Here is an 18,905-nt window from a genome sequence, read left to right on the forward strand (position 1 = left end):
GATGGCTTTGGATTCGAGAAAGTTCCCTAAATTAAGCAGCCTTCATCTCAATCTATCGTTGAGTCAGTGTCTACGGGCAGTTTGGATTAATAGGGGGTAAAACTGTATGCGCTATTAGAAGCTCGGGATTGTAAATTTACTACATTAGCAAGACTTGTTAACAAGCCCATTTAAATTAATACCTAATATATATCTTTACTCCTATCCTTAGGGCCAGCGTACTGTATTTCCGTCCAAACGGGCAAAATGTCCAAAACGCCACGCAAAGGTGCCGTTTATATACAATATAATATTACATTCCAATATACTCTTCTCGTCATTATGGTCGTAAACTGCCTACCTAGTTGAGGCCACTTACATAATTCGTAATACGGATGGAGTCCATGGTTATGGTATGTGAATAAATGAAAGCGAAATCTAATATCTGAGGCTTGAGAATTTCCACAGGCCGTCTTCTGTAATTTGAGAAGCGCTGGTCGTTCTCTATATACGATGTCTCGGTGGTATCTATCAAGATAGTTGTGGAGTATTGATACGTTTAACTCTTTTGTCGGTATACAGAAGAGCTTTCTAAGCGTTCCCCCAGACAGCGCCCCTTTTACGGTGGGGGCGAGGCTTTCGGTTGCGGTACTGGGTCTGGCTCGCTCGGCCGAGTGGTAAGGGGGTTTAGAGCAGGAATATCGTCCATGGTGGAGTCGGTATCAGGATCATGCGATATGACAATCGCAGGAGAGCCCTGGATATTAGTTATAGTAGTAGTAGATGCAACTGGCGAAGGGGTTTGCATCGCCCGCGAAGAATTAGGATGAACCACTGGGACCTCGAGTGTGTCCCGTCGTTGTCTTGGTCTACCTCTAGTTTGCCCAATAGAAGACGATGCCTCTTGAGATTGTATGTCGAACGAGCCCTGGCCAGCTGGTAAGGTATTCGAGTGCTGGACTCTATCTGTCGAAGGTGACTGTGATGATGATCGCGATATAGGCGAGGGTGAGTGTGGAGCTGATATTGCTCGTGTCCTTGCCGGACTACCTTCGATACTGTATCTAGAGGCAATACTGCCGGCGAAGCTACCTGTTCTTGGCCGTATGCTAGAGCTCTCGTCTTCGTTTCGATGATGGTTATAGGCCTCTCTGACTCGAGCTAGGTCTGGGTTTCGCTTATCTTCCGCCGGGATCTCAGGGAAGTCGATTGCTTTCCCATGCTTGAACTCGGAATCATCGAATCGATCCTGTGATGCCGTGCCTAGATAGTTACTAACGACCAGTAGCGTATTGTACACTTTACGCCTGTTGCCTATATCGTTCACAGATGGCCGACTTTCCGTAGGCACAAGTTCGGTTGAAGTTTCTCTTCCGCTATTCGAAGAGCTAGCTCGAATATGGGCTGTACTTGGGGCGATGTAGTGAGGGGAACTAATGAAAAGACCACCGTTGATCTCTTGCATCGATGGAGAATCTCTTGAGTCATGCTCCGGATGGGCAATGTCATCGCAGTGTATGATTTCAATGTCCCCGCTTCGTAGAGAAGAGCTGTCTCTAGGTCTAGTAGGCTGTCCGCCATCGAAGTGATGGCGCGAGCAATTGCAGTGATGAATAGGACCTATCAGGTTCGCATCCTTCCTCACAGCTTCTAAATCTACCGCTAGAAGCATGTAAAGAGATCCTAACGCAGCAAGTCCGGTACCGACAAGGGGTGCCCACTATTAAGAATGCCGTAATTAGCAAAATGTCTCGAATAAAATTGACAAATCTAAGTCGATCTTGAGAGTTGGAAGAAGACGCGAGTGAGTTAAGAGAGCTAGGGATGAAGATAATTCGTTGCTAACCTGTCCTGTAAATATGACTATTAGCATGTTGAACCAGTTACGAATGCCGTTTAATACGTACCTATGCTACCTATTGGTTCAGTCTGGTATGAGACTTCAGGGCTGAAGAAGTTTAATTCGCCGAATATGATGATAGCAACTACTGCAGCGCTGAACAAAGGAACCTCTAGGGTGCTTAAGAAAAGCCTGACGACGTGATTGACTTTACTCATCGTCTCGACGGTGGCGCCATTCGTCCTATTAGTATCGCATGTTGTCAGTACCGGATTTCGTAAAGGGGGAAAACATTTATGGGCAATACAGGTCGACGATGATTACTTATGTCATAAAGTTGTGTACTAACTATAGGGAAAATAAGAGAAACCAGATTATTAAGATCTTCTCACCCTTCAATCAGCTGGTCCCCTTTTGCTGGGCCGAACCTTGACTTCCAGTTAATCTCGAGAATTTTATTCCACATTGACACGAGCGAGAGGACAGCGGGGATACAACAAGCTGCTGCGAGAAGCGTAACGGCATTGAACGCAAGTCTGCTCGGTGCTGGTATGACGTAGATTTCATTCGTGGCCCCTTGCCGTAGGGGAGACGAAGGTCCTTTGTCGATGGAGCAGGTGAGGTTACAAAAAGCATTCTCGTAGGGGAAATTCTTATAGTCATGAAGAGGAATTGGGTGGCCTGACTCGTCGTGGGTGCAAGGTGATGTTGTAGTCCGGAAGAACTCGACTATTAAACTAAGTAGACCTTCGTTCGTAAGCGTATATCTCAAAACCTGTAATGGAAGTACATGAAACTTACCAGCGAGAACAATGCCAGTCCAGAGAAAGATGATGTTCCGGCCAGGGTTTTCGAAATAGGTTCGGGATATCCTGACTGACAATGGAGCCGCTAGTATTCCAATCGAGCAAAACTGAAAGGCCCCATAGATGTCCATATCAACAGCAGCTAAGTAAAGTGCTGTTAGCTAGTTGTTATAAAGCTTTGGCTTGAGGTTATAAATACTTACTGTCTACGTGTACTGCGGCGAGAACAATGCCATGAAGAGCCGCGACGGCAGGGAAGATCACTATAATTCATTATATTAGTTGCTGTTACTTGTAACTATGCGTTGGGTTGTATAAGTGCCTCGGGTTATTATAATAGACAAACAACAGGGGTAAGGGGTAAAGAGTACTTACACGCAGCTGCTAGACAAGCGTTCCTAAGCCACTCTGCTTTTCGAGCAAACACACAAGCTGCTACGAGGACATAGTATCTATAAAGACATCAACGACTAGTTTCGTACAGGAGTTGAATAGTAACGCTATAGAGAGCTGTATACAAATGGGTAGGTTAACTTACAAAACCCTCGATCCCGGTCCATACTGCCCTGACACCGGCCAAGCGCAGATGACCTGGACAATTTCGTCTGTGTTGGCAGCATTAGTAGCATTAGAAGCCAGGACAATAGCAGACTCGAGCGTTCCGTTTCGACCGGCGATGGTATTTAGTAGTAAGGTCGAAGGAAGCGCTGGCATGACCTAGGAAAGACGACCCCAAAAAGGAGTAAACAGACGTGGTAATCACATTCGTAAGGAAGTTGGTAGGTTAGGTAGGTAGTTATGGAGGGATTGTAAATGAGAAATATCCCATCTCGAACATTTAACTGCGTTATTTTGTATATAATCTGGCTAGGAGCTAGGGTAAGTGAAGATAAAGCATGAATGCGGCAGAGTATGTAGGTATGTAGGCCTTCAGATCCATGGATTGCCTCGTAGTTTCAAAACGTAGGGCTAACGAAACGACGCGTAGATGATCAGAATTCAATACCTATTATCAAGCAAGATCCCGTCAGCTGAATTACAACAAGTCGCCCGCACCCGAGGCCAACGAGCACCGCCCCCGGATCAGTTCTGGGCACCGAGGGCAATTTTGTTCAGCCTCAATGCCATCTCATTTTGATTATCATGTATGAATACGAGCAAGTACATAATAAGCTGGCGACTATTTGGTGGTTGTTGTTTGTACTCTGCTAGGATTCTTCAAGGCTTAGGGCCGCTTAGAAGGTAAGACACCTGACTACAGAATGACGCACTTCCTATACCGAACCACAGAATAGGGATGATAAAGCGGGTCTAACCCCGGAATCCACCATCTTACTGGATCTTCTCCGCATCCTTCCTTTCCTGGATGACGCTAATCGCGTTGCACCAATCACTTCATTTCCCGCTCTCGGTTAGCGTTTGTGACTAGTCGAATCTAGCTACGTTCGATGGAGGGAGATAGTGTAGGGTACATGGCATAATCCTGATTTTATACGCTACAATTGCATAGCGTGATTAATTATTAACTATCAATATTCAAACACAGCCACAATTCTTGTCCGTTTTCTCTTTTACCTTTGGTCTTAATTCTCCTTCGTAGATGCTGTTTGGTTTGAAGGACAGTCATGCGTATATGTAATAGTATTTGATTCTGTGAAGGTACCTAATATGTATGGTTTTATTTCCAGGTACCCGAGTGTCTTGGCCATTCTCAGCCTCCACCTGGTACTCTACCGTCTAACCCCACCGCCCGAAGATATCTAATTCAGACCTCTTCAATCTCACCAGTCATAAATCCTCGTTGTCACAGAATGTACGCGTTAATGAGGTTTGCGTCTTGAAAATATTATATATATCTGTTGGGCTATGTTTAGTGGGACCGCTCCTTTTCTCGTTAAGAGTCTTCCTTCTTAATATCGCAATATATTTTTGGGATTTAATACAGCGGGAGCACGAACATTTTGCCGAGATAGCTCAGCTAGCCTTGCCAAGAAACTGTTAAAATGGCTGAGGAGCTCAGTGATATCGATATCAATCTTGATACGAGTATAATCCGAGAGTGGAGATCAATCGTCACACTCCTTGTTTTCGTCATCACCAGTAAGTATAAAATCTATCCAATCTATCCAAGTATACTGTATACGACATCTTCAACCGATCTACTTACACTACCACGCAGATATCATTGTGCTTTTTCCCTTTAATATCCCATTGTACATCCCTAGGGCAATTTCCAATGCCATACGAAATGCTCTGGTTGCTTTACGGGTGATAGGCCCACGGCAAAAAGGCCCTCAGTACGAGGCTGGCCTTGATAATGATCGCAGCAGGGAGCAGCATGGAATAGCTAGGTACTTTGTACGACTAAGGTTCCCTATGAACTTTGTGACAGCACCTCTGATAGCGGACCTCTTCCTGTTAGCTATTCTAGCAATTGGCCGAGAGGAGGTATATGGTGGAACGATTGGTGCTAACCACATCTCGCCCATCGACATCATGGCCTTTTTCATAACGCTGGCTTATATCGCTATCTCTATCGACGCTTCTGGTCTTATCAGATACCTCGCGTTTAAGGTGCTCCAAAAAGGGGGGAAGTTTGGCCACAGGCTCTTTTTTTACCTGTATGCCTTCTTCTTCAGCCTGGGCACATTTATCGGGAACGATCCCATCATCTTATCTGGCACGGCTTTTCTTGCGTACATGACCCGGGTCTCGAGCAATATCATACATCCTAGAGCGTGGATTTTCGCCCAATTTGCGGTAGCGAACATTGCATCGGCAATTTTGGTGTCGTCTAATCCTACCAACCTTGTTCTTGCAGGCGCTTTCAATATCAGATTCATCGATTACACCGCTAATATGATCGTCCCTGTCGTTATTACGGCGATTGTACTTTTTCCCTTTCTCCTTTACATCGTGTTCGCGGATGAGACCCTTATCCCTCTCTCAATCCAGATGCATGAGCTCTCGGAGGAGGCAAAGGCTAGGAAACCCGTCAATCCAAACATTCCTCATGCCAGGGGAAATGCTGAGGAGCAGGAGGATGATCCGACAAATAACGAGCAAAGCAAGTTGTTGTCATTGGAAGAGATCATGAACCCTTTCCTAGATAAAGGCGGCGCAGGTTTCGGAGCCGTCATCATGGCTGCAACACTTATCACAATCCTTGCGATAAATGCTGCCAGTCAGAACACCGGTGAACACCCGGTCTTTTACGTGACTCTACCGGCCGCATTCGTCATGTTGTGTTGGGATATCACATTTGGATGGATTCATCGCGAAGAGACGCGAAAGATCGCCCGTGATGGCCGACGTGATATCGAACGAGCTCGAGCTGAGCGACTTGCTAGAGAGCTCGAAGAACTGGAGGGGATTACTCCAAGTCAGATCCGAGAGCAAGAGCAGAAAATTGGTGTTAATACTCAACCTAGCACGTCACACAGCCGTTCGTTAGACACCAAATCCCAGAATCAGAATGACACTACCGGTGGTATTAGATCCCGCACAAGCCTAGCCGGTTCAAATACGGATGTTGAGACTACTATAGGAGCCGAGAAAGCCAGTATAAAGCCACCGAGTGAGGAAGTTCAATTACACGACAGCCGTTCTACTGACGCGACGAATACGCTTGTCGATAACCAGAGATCAATCCACACAGACTCATCTAAACCATCTGAGGGCATATTAAGCGGAGAGTTAGGTGAAAAGAGCCGGGTACCATCCGAACGAGAGATGGATGCGGAAAAGCAACCCCGTTACAGCGTCGCGATTCACCAAGAAAATGAGAAAGCGACGCTAGTATCGCTAACTATAGACGGTTATAGATGGGCACAGGAGACATTCCCAACAGCAGCGGTAGTTATGAGCCATCTACCTTTCGCACTCGTCCCCTTTGCCTTCTCCATGTTTGTCCTCGTGCAAGCTTTGGTCACGAAAGGCTGGGTGCCAGTGTTTGCTTACGGTTGGGACCACTGGGTGAATAGGACGGGAACAATTGGCAGTGTTGGCGGAATGGGATTTCTTTCCGTAATACTTTGCAACGTAAGTTTTCACACAAACTTCATCTGGACCTGATATTTGAGTACCTCAGCTAACCCCTGAGCCTAACTTAGTTCGCGGGAACCAATATTGGCACTACCATCCTTCTCTCCCGCGTGATACAGGCGTGGCAGAAGATTCACCAAGCCAATAACACGCCGATATCAGACCGGACCTTTTGGGCTACTGTTTACAGGTACGTATCTTTATCTTACGTGGAAGCGTTTGGTGTGATTATATCTATTTACTACATGCCAATCAATATTCACCCCTTATTTTCAGTCGTCCTACTGCGAGCCGCTAACTAATACGCAATAGCATGGCACTTGGCGTCAACTACGGCGCGTTCAGCACAGCGTTCAGCGCATCCCTAGCCGGCCTCCTCTGGCGCGACATCCTCGCCAGAAAGCACATCCGTGTCCGAAGGCTCGATTTCGCCCGCGTGAACCTTCCGATCATCACGATTTCCATGGTTGTCGGTTGTGCTATTCTTGTTGGCGAGGTCTATATTATTAGGCCTACTACCGCTTATGACGCATGATTACAGCATTTGTTAAGCCCGCATAGAATTTTGGTATGATTAACGATATCCGATAGAGGTTGCATATGAATAATGATATTTCATTTCGTCGGCACACTAGAATGACCCTATTGCGAGATAACCGAGCTACCTAATCCATTGTGTATGTGGTAAATTATTACGCGAAAATCATCTCACCCCTGTAACCAACCCAGTATCACAATAGACATTGACTGTAAAGCCAGTAACCACCACCACATCGGCCGAGGCGTTTTAGGGGCGTTATTCAGTATATATCTTAAAGCACGTGGCTTCGCCTCTGGAGTGCAACTGTAACAAAATGGCCAACCGGCAGGATGTGTCTTCTCACACAGGGGGTAGATGGTCTTTGATATCTTAGCGGCTTTCTCGAGGTGTTAAGCTTTCAAGGAACTAGCTGTTTGTGATCATGATGTCAAGCATGAACGATTCCCACGTTAAGGTGCCTCCGTACAAGTCCCTTTCGAGAGAAGAATGCCATCGAGAATGATTAGACTTGATTTTTCTCATCACCATAAGGATCTTTATCTTATCATCAATAGGCAGACCTAGTTGCTGTAGACGACTGGTGATCTCTTGGACTTTGATGCTATAGTTAAGCAATGTTGTGTCGTCCACTTTGAGATCCATGAGCTTATAAAAGAGCCTGGGAATAGAGTGTTCCGAAGATTCCGGGATAGTCGACAGAACGAGGTCATACAGATCCTTGGGGTCCTCTTCATCCTCCTTCCAACCAGCCATTTCAAGTTGTGCTGCTATTGCTGGGCCCTTCAAAGAATGAGTAATAAGCGCCATGCAATGTACACGTCTTTTGCGCCATCTTGGAACCTCGTTAACGTCTTCAGGTTGAAGCTCAGTGCCCTGTAGAAAGCCCTCAAGTCCGTAATAGATGCATTATTGGTAGATATGGCGTTTCCAGGCTTTTAAGCCGCCTTCACCAGTTAGCTGAGGGATCGTGGGGAAGCGAATTGACGGCTCCTCCATTTCGGTGGATCCGACGAATAACTCTCGAGAGTGATAGATGACTAGGGGATGGATATGCGTGTCGCTCGGATCCGGCAACGATAGGTGTAGTTCAGACACGACTGTTGATGAAAGATAGTTCAAGCCTGACTGGCTTTCGGTGACTGACTCGAATACGGCTACGCTAAAAGGGAGTTGTTGTAGAAGGATGTATGGCTTAAACCTGGCACAAGGTTGAAATAAGAGGGAAAGTTCTAATCGGTTATAGCATAGAAAAGGAGCTGTTTCGTAAGGAAGTAGTGGCCTTCAAATAAGGAGCGGCTTTATGAAGGTAACCGCGACGTGATGGCTGACGATTTAAAGTACCTCCTATGTGCCGTAAAGGGCTGTAGTGCCGGCAAGTACACCGACGTAAATAGTGCGCTATAGTACCTCCAGGCTCTAGTAAATATCTAGGTTAAATAACTTCAAGACATGAAATAATAATTGAACTGGGCAACTAAGCCATCATTGTATATACCCTTAAAAATATTACGCAGGTGTTGTCTCAATGTCAATATTCTCATCGCGCTTCTTATCCAACTCATTGAACTTCTTAACTACCCTCAAAGTAGCGTAATAACTAAACGGCAACGCAATGAACCAGAGCCCAAGGTTGATGCTAGCTGTAGCAATCAGCGCTGTAGGAACGGCCTGGATACCGAACCCTACGGCAACACCGGCCGTCTCGATCCCCCGAAGCAAGGAGCTATATCTGATCTGGTCGCCCGGAGAATCCGATAGGTTGCTAATACACCAATAGATATAATTCTCGACCATTCCGGCGCCGAGACGCTCAAACATGTAAACGCCGAAGCCACGGCCAAACTCGGCTTGATTGCCCCAGTCCAGGACGGGCAGCGTGTGTCGATATTCGTTCTGGATATATACTGCCCAGATCCATGTCGCACTATTAAGAAGTGCGATTAAGATGTATGTGCTAATAGCTCGAGTCTGCCTCTTCTTCGTCCAGCGAATGTCCACCAGCGTGCCAACTAGCCAAGTAGCGAGAGTGCCGACGATAGCGGACATAAAGCTACCCAGCGCTCTCGATCGGACTGTGAAGTACGTTGCCAGGTATGTCCCCGGATACGCTTGGGTCCAACCATAGTACCAGAAAAGGGGCGTCAAGAGTAAGATTGACCTGCTCCTCATCAACCTCCACATCTCGCGGAGCTCGGTGCGCCAATGGATTCCCCTAGGCGCTTCGATGCGAGTCCCATCATCTCGCTGCACCTTGTCGGGGTTAGAAAGGAGGAGAGCGAGCAGACATCCGAGACATTGGATGGCGATAAAAGCCAGATACGTTTGGTATCCCACTTGACCGCGATGATTCACGTTAACATTCAGGCCCAGCGAAATGGCGCCCCCGATGATATTCCCAAAGTTGCGGAAGGTAAACCACGTCGCGATATAGCGGCCTCGCTTGTGATGCTCAGGATATCCCGTCGATATAGCCCCCTCCACGCTCCAGAAGAAGCCGGCGCTGATGCCGCACGTAACGGCGCCGACGTAGACGAGCCACGTATTACCCCATCGATTATTGACGTAGAGCCCAGCCGCATACAGGGGATATCCAAGAGTCCCTATAGACAGCGTCCAGCGGAACCCAACCGCATTTGTCAACCACGGCCCGCTAAAACAGGTCACCGTCATGAACGCGTAGAGCAGCGCATTGGCGGCGTTGACGAGATCCGGGCTCTGCGATCCGCCTACGCCGAGACCGTTCATAGCACTCCATATTCCGGGTGCGGAGAAGGCGCATATGCCCACCACGAGGATTTGGAATAGAGTGCTCCTGAAGAATGGGATTTTATCTGACTTTGACGGGATGCTGTCTTCGTTTACGACTGTGACGGAGGTCGGGGTAGCTATGTTGAGGCCATCTTTGGCGATGATTGACTCCCCGGACATCGCGATTGATGCTGGCTAGAAAGTAATGGGTATGTTAGATGATATAGTATGAGCTGGGTTTATACAATTCAAATGTTTAGGGATGTCCCTTAGGTTAGCATGAAAGCTTGTGAATATATAGGTACCTAGGTATTAATTATAAGCTACCTATGTCAATGTTATCACTTTAAGGTCGGAGATAACTTAACCATAACCCTCGCTCTAGACATTTCCCCATTGAGTTTATTATAAAACATACGCGAGTTTCTATACCTCTGGCGTGCTCGCCAAGTAGGGTATGTGGCGTATGCTGTATTAAGATATGGCATGTGCTTGACGTCTAACAGAAGTTCTAATGAGGCGCGGGGTTATAACTTATCAGCATTGATGAGTTCACAATGCTACCTTGAAGCTAAGTGTGCATGGTTTCATTGTTCCTCTAAGCAATGACGTGATTTTAGTCTGGAAATCGAGGGGCATAGGAGATGCAGGATATCGCATGATAGGTTGATGCTATCAGCGGCGATACTGGCCCAGTATAAGCTTTATCGCCGTGTTATACTCCATGTAGTTATGTCTACACTATTCTTAAAACCAGGTTGCTTTCCAAGAGTAGATTCTAGGTAACATTGAATATTCTCGTGAGACGCAATCTAAATGAATATTTATCATTAAGATGGCTACTACACTAAAACAAGCGACGATACAGTCGTTCGAGCCCGAGAAGATAACTTCTCCGTTGCTGGCATTCGAACAATTTGATCTCCCGTCGAGCAATCAGCGTGTGCTCGGGCCGCCCCATCCGGAGGGCACTGTGATTCCTCTCGCCCTGCGGCCATCAACTCCTAGCGATGCGGTGCCTGATCTTGATACTGTTATTGAAACAGTAAAGTATCTCCAATCGCAGGGTGGAATATTGACTAAGAAGTTGGCTGTTCACGGAACGCTGCTGTTCAGGGGTCTGCCAATTCATGATGCGGATGACTTTAGCAGATTTGCCCATGCCTTTGGTTATAAGCCACGGTATGTATGAAAACGCAGCGTTTAGCCGATGTATTCTAGCTTTCAAAATACCTCTATAATTCTATTATCATGTACAAAAACTAACGCCTTCGTAGTATGTCTTAAACAACTCTCATCATTGTATATGCCGTTATTCCAGTGCCCCGGGTTTAACCCCTGAAAGGAAACCAATCCAAACCCACTAACACCAAGCAGACGAAATCATCGGCATCGTCGTAGACAGGCCACTCCTCGCCCCCAACGTCGCTCCAGCCAACGAATCGCCCAAGGAAGTCCTAATCTACAACCACAACGAATCACCCCAGGTCCCCCACGCCCCAGAGTACATATTCTTCTACGGCGACAAAGCCCCCCAGCAAGGCGGGGAAACCCCTATATCCTCCTCCGTCGAGCTCTTCCACCGCGCGCAGCAGGAGATCCCCGACTTCATCGCCCAGCTCGCCGAAAAAGGCATCCTCAGCAAAGTCACGTACAAGACTAACAGGCAGTACGCGGGCGGCTCGACGCTGAAGCAGGCTTTTGGGAAGGAGATCCGGGACGGCGACGACGAAGCGACCAGGCGCGCTAAGATCGAGGCGCAGATCGCGCGGTACGGCCGCGGCAGGCACACCACGTGGGAGTGGACCGACGACGGCGGCGTCGTCCTGACACACCGCCTCCCTGCTATCCGCACGCAGCCGGGCACGGATCTGCCCACGCTGTTTACCGGGCTGGCCGCGTACTACAAGAACGTGCGGGTCAACGCGGCTGCCGGGCGGAACGTCACGCAGCAGCTGTTCGGGGACGGGACGCCGATCCCGGAGGAGTATCTGGCTGCGCTGGCGAGGATCACGGATGAGATCCGCGTGCTGCATAAGTGGCAGCGGGGCGATGTCCTGGTGTATGATAACATCATTGCGCAGCATGGGCGGGAGCCTTGGCAGGGCGAGCAGGCTGATCGTGTGGTTATGGCTAGTTTGTTTGACGGCCAGGTCCCTGGGGCTTATATTCCGGAGGACTGGGCGCAGGTTGTGCAGGCTCTTGAGGGATAGTTGGGTTGTGTAGGTTGTTAGCATGGCTTATGGATGCTAAGAGAGTTGTGCATTTGATCTGGTGGTTCTGGGAGTCAATGGTATTTCCTTTGCTATTGTTTAGCTTGGAGCTCAGGGACAAGCAGAAAATGCTAATGGAATGTGAAGGGGTAAATAGTACCCGGGCTTGAGACCGATACTGTGGATAGCCAAACCAGATATGCCGCTCCTATTCAGATCCTTCAAGCGTAAGTATGATTCCGTTCGAAACGGCCAGTTCCCGTATCAAGTCGGCGCATGCGTCGTGAGTATTCTCTTCTGCAAGCTGTATTGCCTTACGACATTGCTCCGCCGGGAACCCAACCCCGCCGCTCGCATTCCAGAGGAATTCGATCATGTCAAGTCGACCATACTCGGCTGCCGCTTCGATAGGCCACTGTCCATAATATAGAGACGGAGAAGCAAATATGTCCGCGCCGTAATCTAGCAATAGGGCGGCGATGTTGCAATTACCGCTTATAGCTGCGCATTGGAGCGCCGTCCTACCATTGAGAGTTGCTGGTTCGTTGTTGATCTGTGCACCATTTTGAAGAAGTAATTTTACCATATCAAGACTGCCTTGCTCTACAGCGGCTTGAATAGGGGTTCTTCTAATTCCCAAAGTGGCTTTTTTGTTGACTTGGGCGCCGCGATCTATAAGGAATTGGACTAAAAGTTGGTTCTTCGACTCGATTGCCTCCAAGAGTGGCGTTTTAAGTATACGAAAATAGCCCTCGTCGTATTCAAGGCATACGGCCCCGTTTATATCGCATCCTGCATCAAGGAGCCGTCTGGTCATCGGAAAGCCTGGTAGACAACTTTCTGCTTCTTTCGCAATGGCTAACCCGAGAGGGGACCATTGGACTGGCTCGGGCCCCATATTCGACATAGACTTAAAGTCAACGGCTCTGCAGTTAATAAATAAGTTTAGAACCTCAGTACCATTGACGTTTGCTTGAATGACATCCATGAGAGCCCGCGTTCCAAACAGTGGGACGCAAGTCTCCATCGATGAAGCATGCTGAAGCAATAACTGTAGCATATCCATATCCGGGTTTGTGAATAAATCACGTTGGATTTCTTTGCTGAATATATCCGCCCCTAACTCGAGTAAACGATGAACCATCATACTGTTGCGTTGCTTAACTGCGATTGGTAAGCACTCAGTCAAGAAATTTCTAGTGATAATTCTAGACTGAGCAAAGAAATTAAGCATGTCCATATTCCCCGACTCTAGATCTTTTCTAAGGAAATCGCATTCCTTAATGGCGCCTATCTTGAAGTCTGGGTAGGCAGAAATTAAGTCAGACAAAAACGACTTATTGCCGTACGCTCCAATGAAAAGGTCCGAGGTTGCTTGAGGTGTGTGTATACCTGAAATTTCGACTTCCATATCAAGTAAGAATTGCACAATGTCTTTTCGGTCATTTCTGCTCGCATACCCCAATGCCACTATTATGTTATCGCCGTGAAATTTGGGATAGAGGACCAATAGCTTCTTCACGTACTCCAAGTCTCCCACACGAGCAGCAGCAGAAAGCGCGACCGAAAGCTCATATGAATATTTGTCAAGGTGCTCTAAGGCGCCCCTAATTTCAAGTTCTCTCACTAGAGCAGCATTCCCTGCTTCTATTGCGCTAGATAGTGGTGTTAGCGATGATATTGGCATTGTTGGTGGCCGATATTTAATCAAATGCACGCTAGGGTTTTGAGTAAGAAGGAATGCGACAAGTTCTTCATTACCACCTTCGATTGCTGCAGCGAGTACTGCAGCTGAATCTTTGACATATTGGAAATAGGACCGCACAAGTTGGATGTGACCTCTTCCGGCACCAATGTAGAGTGCTTTATCTATTTCGGTCGAGTAACGGCTTAAAGATTGTTTGCAGTCGTTAAATATCTTGGCGAATGCTTTTTTGGCCTTTTCATCCGTAAAATTTTGTGCGATTAAGTATAGCCCATGAAATCTAGCTATGAATTTCGGATACTGCGCCGGTTTGAGCGAATACAAGATCTTCTCGGCAAGGTCCATTTGAACAAACTGACCTAACGCCATTCCAACAAGATGTGCGTGCACCTTTGCCCCCTCCCGGATTAAGGCATCTACCGTATCGAGCCAGTCTTGGGAGAAAGTACTATGACAACGACCAGTTCTAGGGATAAGTCTATTTACCAAATGATATAAGGCCCCTCCGTGGTGTGTATTGGGAATGAAATTCCGTTTTTTTGAATCAGATAATGTTCGGTTTACATCAGCTTTGAATTGGAGCAACTCGCGAATTGCTCGTAGATGCTGAAGCTGAGCAAGTCGCTCAAGGGGCGTATACTTTTCGCCTTCAACGAAGCACCATATTTTGTTAACGTCCACTAAGCCTGTTTTGAGGACGAGCCCGATTGCCCTATAATCCCCGGATTCTATCCACGCACGAAATAGATTCTCTGCAAGAGCCTTTGTAACGTGATTTGGCTTGTCTTGGAATAGGCGTGGTAATAGCTGGGCAACGTTGCTATTCTGCTCAAGGAATTTAGGTACGACTTTGAGCGGTATGTTGTCCATACCACTAAATCCATTCGCAGCCGAGAATAGAAGTATCCGACACATTTCAATCTCCGGCCTTTCCTGTGAGAGGCTGGTTACTTGATTATTTTTATCAAATAGCTGGCCGTTTGGGAGAAGCTTGTCCAATGTTTGTAGGGTAAGTCTGGCACTGGCTGCATTTGTGTTGACAGACTTCCCATTGGTACTTGTCATAGCAGTGGCGGCCTCGAAGAGGAACATCATCGCCCGGTTCCCAGCCCCGGATGGTAATCGGCAGTCGGGCGGAGAGTGCATAAGCTGAAGGCTTTTCGACAATAAGCCACGCTCAAATCGTTCAAAAGGCAAACCCTCTAAAAACATTGGCCCAAAAGAAAATTGGGTCAAGTCAAACTCCAAGGCTGGGCCCGCAATGTTAACGTCGAGTTCAAAGCGCATCGGTGACTGTGAAACTTGGTCTTGAATACTTATAGTACGCTCGAATATTTGATCTTCGACATTTATGGACTGGTCGTAGGTAATGAGATTCATAGTACGGGATGGTGATAGTCCCGGAAGTATATCCGGAAGTATATCCGGAAGTATATCCGGAAGTATATCCGGAAGTATATCCGGAAGTATATCCGGAAGTATATCCGGAAGTGTATCCAGAGATGCCAAGGACTCGATGGCGTCGGGCCATGGGACAACTTGTGCAGAGTAGTTTTCGACTTGAAACTCCTGCTCAGCAGACTCCAGTGTTTCGTCGATACCTGACGGTTGTTGTTGGGAGGGAGTATCTTCATCAGCTACATCTATGTATGGAGTCCAGTTGCCGTCGGAGCTCTGAACTTCGATGGTAACGCCTCCGTCGGCAATGTTTGTCGCCCGGTCTAAGCCCTCTTCAACTCGGCGTCGCTTCCGAGGACGGTGGTCACCCTTGAAGTAGCGTCTGGCTCGATTGATTCTGTCTATTGGAACAGGGTGACCTGCTATCATCACCCTGGCTTGAATACCGCGAGAAGATAGATTATCGATCTTTGGCAAGATCACTTCCCATTGGTCTTTCTTTAGATTCTTACGAGCGTTCCAAACTCGTAGTTGGGCTTCGAATTGCGATATACTGTATGAACACGGTCAGATAGGATAGAAGAGTGATGAGAGGGGTTGCCTTACGTAGCAGCGAACCCATATTCCTTTGCCATGGTCTGAACTAATTCATCCCCAGAGAGATCAGAAGTAAGGTAGAGGCTCAGAATAATCTCCTTGTGACGCTCCCAATCCCCTGAGGGAATCTTGCGTGCCTTACTAGCCATGTCTACGAAGTACTGATATAGGATGGGCCGTATGGTGATTGGAAATTACTTTAATTTCACTGAGATGGATAGCCAGATATATATGCCGATAATTTTTGACTGCCTACACTGCCTAAGCAGGCTGGGAGCCTGCCGCTAATCAGAGATCAGAGATACAAAAATGTACCTACTTTGATATGGTTGCAGCCCCATGGTACGGCCTTGTCGGATATGTCATAATGTGCTTTACCGGACCTGGATTTCATCCTTCAGATTTTGTCAACCAGGTTTCGTCAGCCAGGTTTCGTCGCTGCAGCTCAGGAGTAATAGATTAGGTAGGCAGGTAGGGTGGTGTTGCCGCGTGTCTCTCTCTCTTCCAATCATATAGACCACGCCTTATTTATCAGCAGCAGGCTCTGATAATATCCCATTTCCTATCACGATGGTATGCGGTTTTTTTCATATCACTGACTCTAATTGGCTTATAAAATAATTGAGGTGTGATAAGGCATGAAGGAATAGTCATGTCCCGTTTCGCTTCGTCTTGAAATTGAGTAATATGTCCGAGGCTATGGGGGTTTGCATGTCGCCCTTCATTTTGTCCAAGTACCTATCCATGGATTGAAGTTGTACAATGACTCGAAGCCTGACCATGTTAGATGAACCAAGCCACCCCTCCCACCAATTAAGACGCATGCTGTCAGATGCAATACCTAGGCAAATATTTGATAGCTATCACATGGAATGGAGGAGAAAAGAAGAAGTGAAGAGGGAGGAGAATATAACTAAACATACGAAATTGAATTATAATAGAAGGGGTGACTGGCTACTACCTATTGTGTGGCATGAAACGAGGTCTAGGGAGCTTCTCATCTCATAAAAAGTCACTACAACATAAGTTAAGATAGTCACGAATGTAATTTAGCCGGTCCTTTAACCGCGAACCAACTCTGATAAATGAGCCGCATAATATCAAGCTGTCGAGGCCACATTGAAGGTCTTGGCACTTCACCTATGAATACCAAGTTTCAGTTGGCAGTATATCTAAAGAGGAGAAAACGTTATATGTGATTCTTCCTTGACGTTCGCGCGATGTTGCCCTACCGCAGAGCTGTCGCGGCCGTTTGCATTTTCGCCCCTCTCTTCTACATTTACTGGCGGACATTCCTGGTTCCTGATACGCCGAGGACCTTTAGAAGTTGGAACGTAGCCGAAAAAGAGGTGTTTAATGATACGTTGGGTGTAAGATTTCATTTTTCTTCTTATACCTCTTATACCTCTTATATCTATCACAATTAGGTCTAACGAAGCCCAAAGTTCTCAAAAATATTCGTCATCAACCTGCCGTCGCGGAAAGATCGTCGAGATGCTATGAGTTTAGCGGGCACTGTGAGCAATCTCACTTTCACATGGATTAACGGCGTATCGGGCGGTCAGGTGTCAGACCGCGATGTGCCTGTTCGTAGAGGAATACGTTCCTCGTCGGGGGCGAAAGGGTCCTGGAGGTCGCATATGAATGCGCTTCAATCAATTATAGGGGAGAATCTAACGAGTGCACTCGTTTTAGAGGACGATATAGACTGGGATGTACGCCTAAAATCGCAACTTCGAACTTTCGCTTTGGCCTCGAGGACCTGGCTAAAAGAGTCCAAGTCTGATCAACACCGAACTGTACAACTTTCCCCAGAAGCTGGCACGGATAGTGAAGTTCACCAAATCACATACGGGGATGACTGGGATGTCTTGTGGCTGGGCCACTGCGGTGCAAATTTCCCTGATAGCCAATCTCTCATATCACCTCTAAGAATCAAAATCCTAGGAGACAAGACGATCCCAGCTCCAAAGCATCTCAAGCCTCACCCATTTGCCCTGAACGACAAGCTCGGCGAACTATACCCGCCGCATACTCGCGTCGTCCACGCGTCCAGCAGGAACATCTGCACCCTCGCCTATGCCGTCAGTCACCAGGGAGCCCGCAAGCTTTTATCGCAATTCGACGGTCACTATGATACCCAGTGGGACTTGATGCTGCAGAAATGGTGCGAGGGGAAGTATGCTGCTGATAACAAGCCTCGCCCGAATCCAAGGACAAAAGATGATAGCGGGGTTACCCATGAGCGTGGAGGGTCCGCTCCCGTCTGCCTCACGGTACAGCCGCCCCTATTCAGTCATCATTATGCAAAAGGCGGCACTTCCAATATCCAAGCCCAAGGCGGTGGCTACGCGAAGGGAACGGGTACGCCGTATATAAGACTAAGTGTTCGGCAGAACATCGACCGTTTAGTTGCTGGCGCCGGGGAGGATGAGATGGTAGACCAACTACCCGATGACGGGGACACCATATGGAAATAGATGGAAGTTTATGAAGTTAATATATCTTCTTTTTGTGTTCGGTTTAGGTCTACAAGAGATACTACCCCTCTAATCGCCTCTTAGTACATCACCAAACCACACCCTTCTCCCAAAAGATAGGGAACGAATGCAAGAAGCAAAAAGGAACAACTCTAGAAAGGAAAGCCTAGCCTATATCTCATGAAGTATTCCCATACCTATAATCGAGCCAGGGATCCCCGCACTACTAGTGCAACGCAGTACCATTGTGTTGTCGTGCGCGGGTCCATTTTCTCTATTCATAGCGTCCCGATGAATTGGAGGGGGCTGCTGTCAAACACGTTGATATCTTGAAATCTATTTTTTTTATTCTAGCATCAGATATGGGGCTGGCAGAAGTGGAAACACCATGCTTTACTCGTCTTAATATGGTAAAGGTAAGCCTGTGTGAGTTATTTACCATTCTCTGATTAGTGAGTTTATCATCTGAGCCTCTCCGCGGGTCTGGATAGGGCTGGCCAATAAGGGGGCTCCAGTCGTTAAATGGCGTGCGTTGCGAATCTAGGATATGCTTG

General features: G+C 47.3%; 7 protein-coding genes across 7 annotated transcripts; 3 read left to right on the forward strand and 4 right to left on the reverse strand.

The window, feature by feature from the left end:
• Nucleotides 1-77: 77 nt before the first annotated feature.
• Nucleotides 78-3,856, reverse strand: F4813DRAFT_356270 (uncharacterized protein). Its single transcript, XM_049242970.1, has 8 exons — nt 3,164-3,856; nt 3,001-3,077; nt 2,829-2,888; nt 2,621-2,767; nt 2,212-2,566; nt 1,887-2,062; nt 1,826-1,830; nt 78-1,699 (listed from the first exon to the last, which is right to left on the reverse strand). The coding sequence occupies exons 1-8, from the start codon at nt 3,337-3,339 to the stop codon at nt 599-601; spliced, it is 2,097 nt and encodes a 698-aa protein (XP_049100753.1). The 5' UTR covers nt 3,340-3,856; the 3' UTR covers nt 78-598.
• Nucleotides 3,857-4,628: 772 nt separating this feature from the next.
• F4813DRAFT_380265 (uncharacterized protein) lies at nt 4,629-7,204 on the forward strand (the record flags this gene model as incomplete). The annotated part of the gene is made up of 4 exons (XM_049245546.1): nt 4,629-4,725; nt 4,805-6,666; nt 6,738-6,859; nt 6,982-7,204. 4 exons carry the CDS (start codon nt 4,629-4,631, stop codon nt 7,202-7,204), a joined length of 2,304 nt encoding a protein of 767 aa, XP_049100754.1.
• A 411-nt stretch (nt 7,205-7,615) lies between these two features.
• On the reverse strand, nt 7,616-7,963 carry F4813DRAFT_388556 (uncharacterized protein; the record flags this gene model as incomplete). Its single annotated transcript, XM_049246712.1, has 1 exon — nt 7,616-7,963. The coding sequence occupies one exon, from the start codon at nt 7,961-7,963 to the stop codon at nt 7,616-7,618; it is 348 nt and encodes a 115-aa protein (XP_049100755.1).
• Nucleotides 7,964-8,366: 403 nt separating this feature from the next.
• F4813DRAFT_44574 (MFS general substrate transporter) lies at nt 8,367-10,346 on the reverse strand. The gene is made up of 2 exons (XM_049248499.1): nt 10,264-10,346; nt 8,367-10,153 (listed from the first exon to the last, which is right to left on the reverse strand). Exon 2 carries the CDS (start codon nt 10,136-10,138, stop codon nt 8,717-8,719), a length of 1,422 nt encoding a protein of 473 aa, XP_049100756.1. The 5' UTR covers nt 10,139-10,153; nt 10,264-10,346; the 3' UTR covers nt 8,367-8,716.
• A 447-nt stretch (nt 10,347-10,793) lies between these two features.
• F4813DRAFT_388558 (Clavaminate synthase-like protein) lies at nt 10,794-12,171 on the forward strand (the record flags this gene model as incomplete). Its single annotated transcript, XM_049246713.1, has 2 exons — nt 10,794-11,127; nt 11,336-12,171. 2 exons carry the CDS (start codon nt 10,794-10,796, stop codon nt 12,169-12,171), a joined length of 1,170 nt encoding a protein of 389 aa, XP_049100757.1.
• Nucleotides 12,172-12,379: 208 nt separating this feature from the next.
• F4813DRAFT_380267 (ankyrin) lies at nt 12,380-16,020 on the reverse strand (the record flags this gene model as incomplete). Its single annotated transcript, XM_049245547.1, has 2 exons — nt 12,380-15,827; nt 15,881-16,020. 2 exons carry the CDS (start codon nt 16,018-16,020, stop codon nt 12,380-12,382), a joined length of 3,588 nt encoding a protein of 1,195 aa, XP_049100758.1.
• Nucleotides 16,021-16,868: 848 nt separating this feature from the next.
• F4813DRAFT_44719 (glycosyltransferase family 25 protein) lies at nt 16,869-18,756 on the forward strand. Its single transcript, XM_049248501.1, has 2 exons — nt 16,869-17,241; nt 17,317-18,756. Exons 1-2 carry the CDS (start codon nt 17,092-17,094, stop codon nt 18,349-18,351), a joined length of 1,185 nt encoding a protein of 394 aa, XP_049100759.1. The 5' UTR covers nt 16,869-17,091; the 3' UTR covers nt 18,352-18,756.
• Nucleotides 18,757-18,905: the final 149 nt, after the last annotated feature.

Source organism: Daldinia decipiens, assembly GCF_022478715.1.
Source record: "Daldinia decipiens strain CBS 113046 unplaced genomic scaffold F4813scaffold_12, whole genome shotgun sequence".
Classification (NCBI taxonomy): Eukaryota; Fungi; Ascomycota; class Sordariomycetes; order Xylariales; family Hypoxylaceae; genus Daldinia; species Daldinia decipiens.

Bases quoted from the DNA above. Each gene is read 5' to 3' on its own strand.
- F4813DRAFT_356270 (XM_049242970.1), bottom strand. From the start codon at position 3,339: ATGCCAGCGCTTCCTTCGACCTTACTACTAAATACCATCGCCGGTCGA. The intron at 2,768-2,828 runs GTAAGTATTTAT...CACTTTACTTAG, and splicing joins CGCCGCAGTACACGTAGACA to CTGCTGTTGATATGGACATC. The intron at 2,063-2,211 runs GTGAGAAGATCT...CGATACTAATAG, and splicing joins GGGGACCAGCTGATTGAAGG to GACGAATGGCGCCACCGTCG.
- F4813DRAFT_44574 (XM_049248499.1), bottom strand. From the start codon at position 10,138: ATGTCCGGGGAGTCAATCATCGCCAAAGATGGCCTCAACATAGCTACC.
- F4813DRAFT_44719 (XM_049248501.1), top strand. From the start codon at position 17,092: ATGTTGCCCTACCGCAGAGCTGTCGCGGCCGTTTGCATTTTCGCCCCT. The intron at 17,242-17,316 runs GTAAGATTTCAT...CGAAGCCCAAAG, and splicing joins TGTTTAATGATACGTTGGGT to TTCTCAAAAATATTCGTCAT.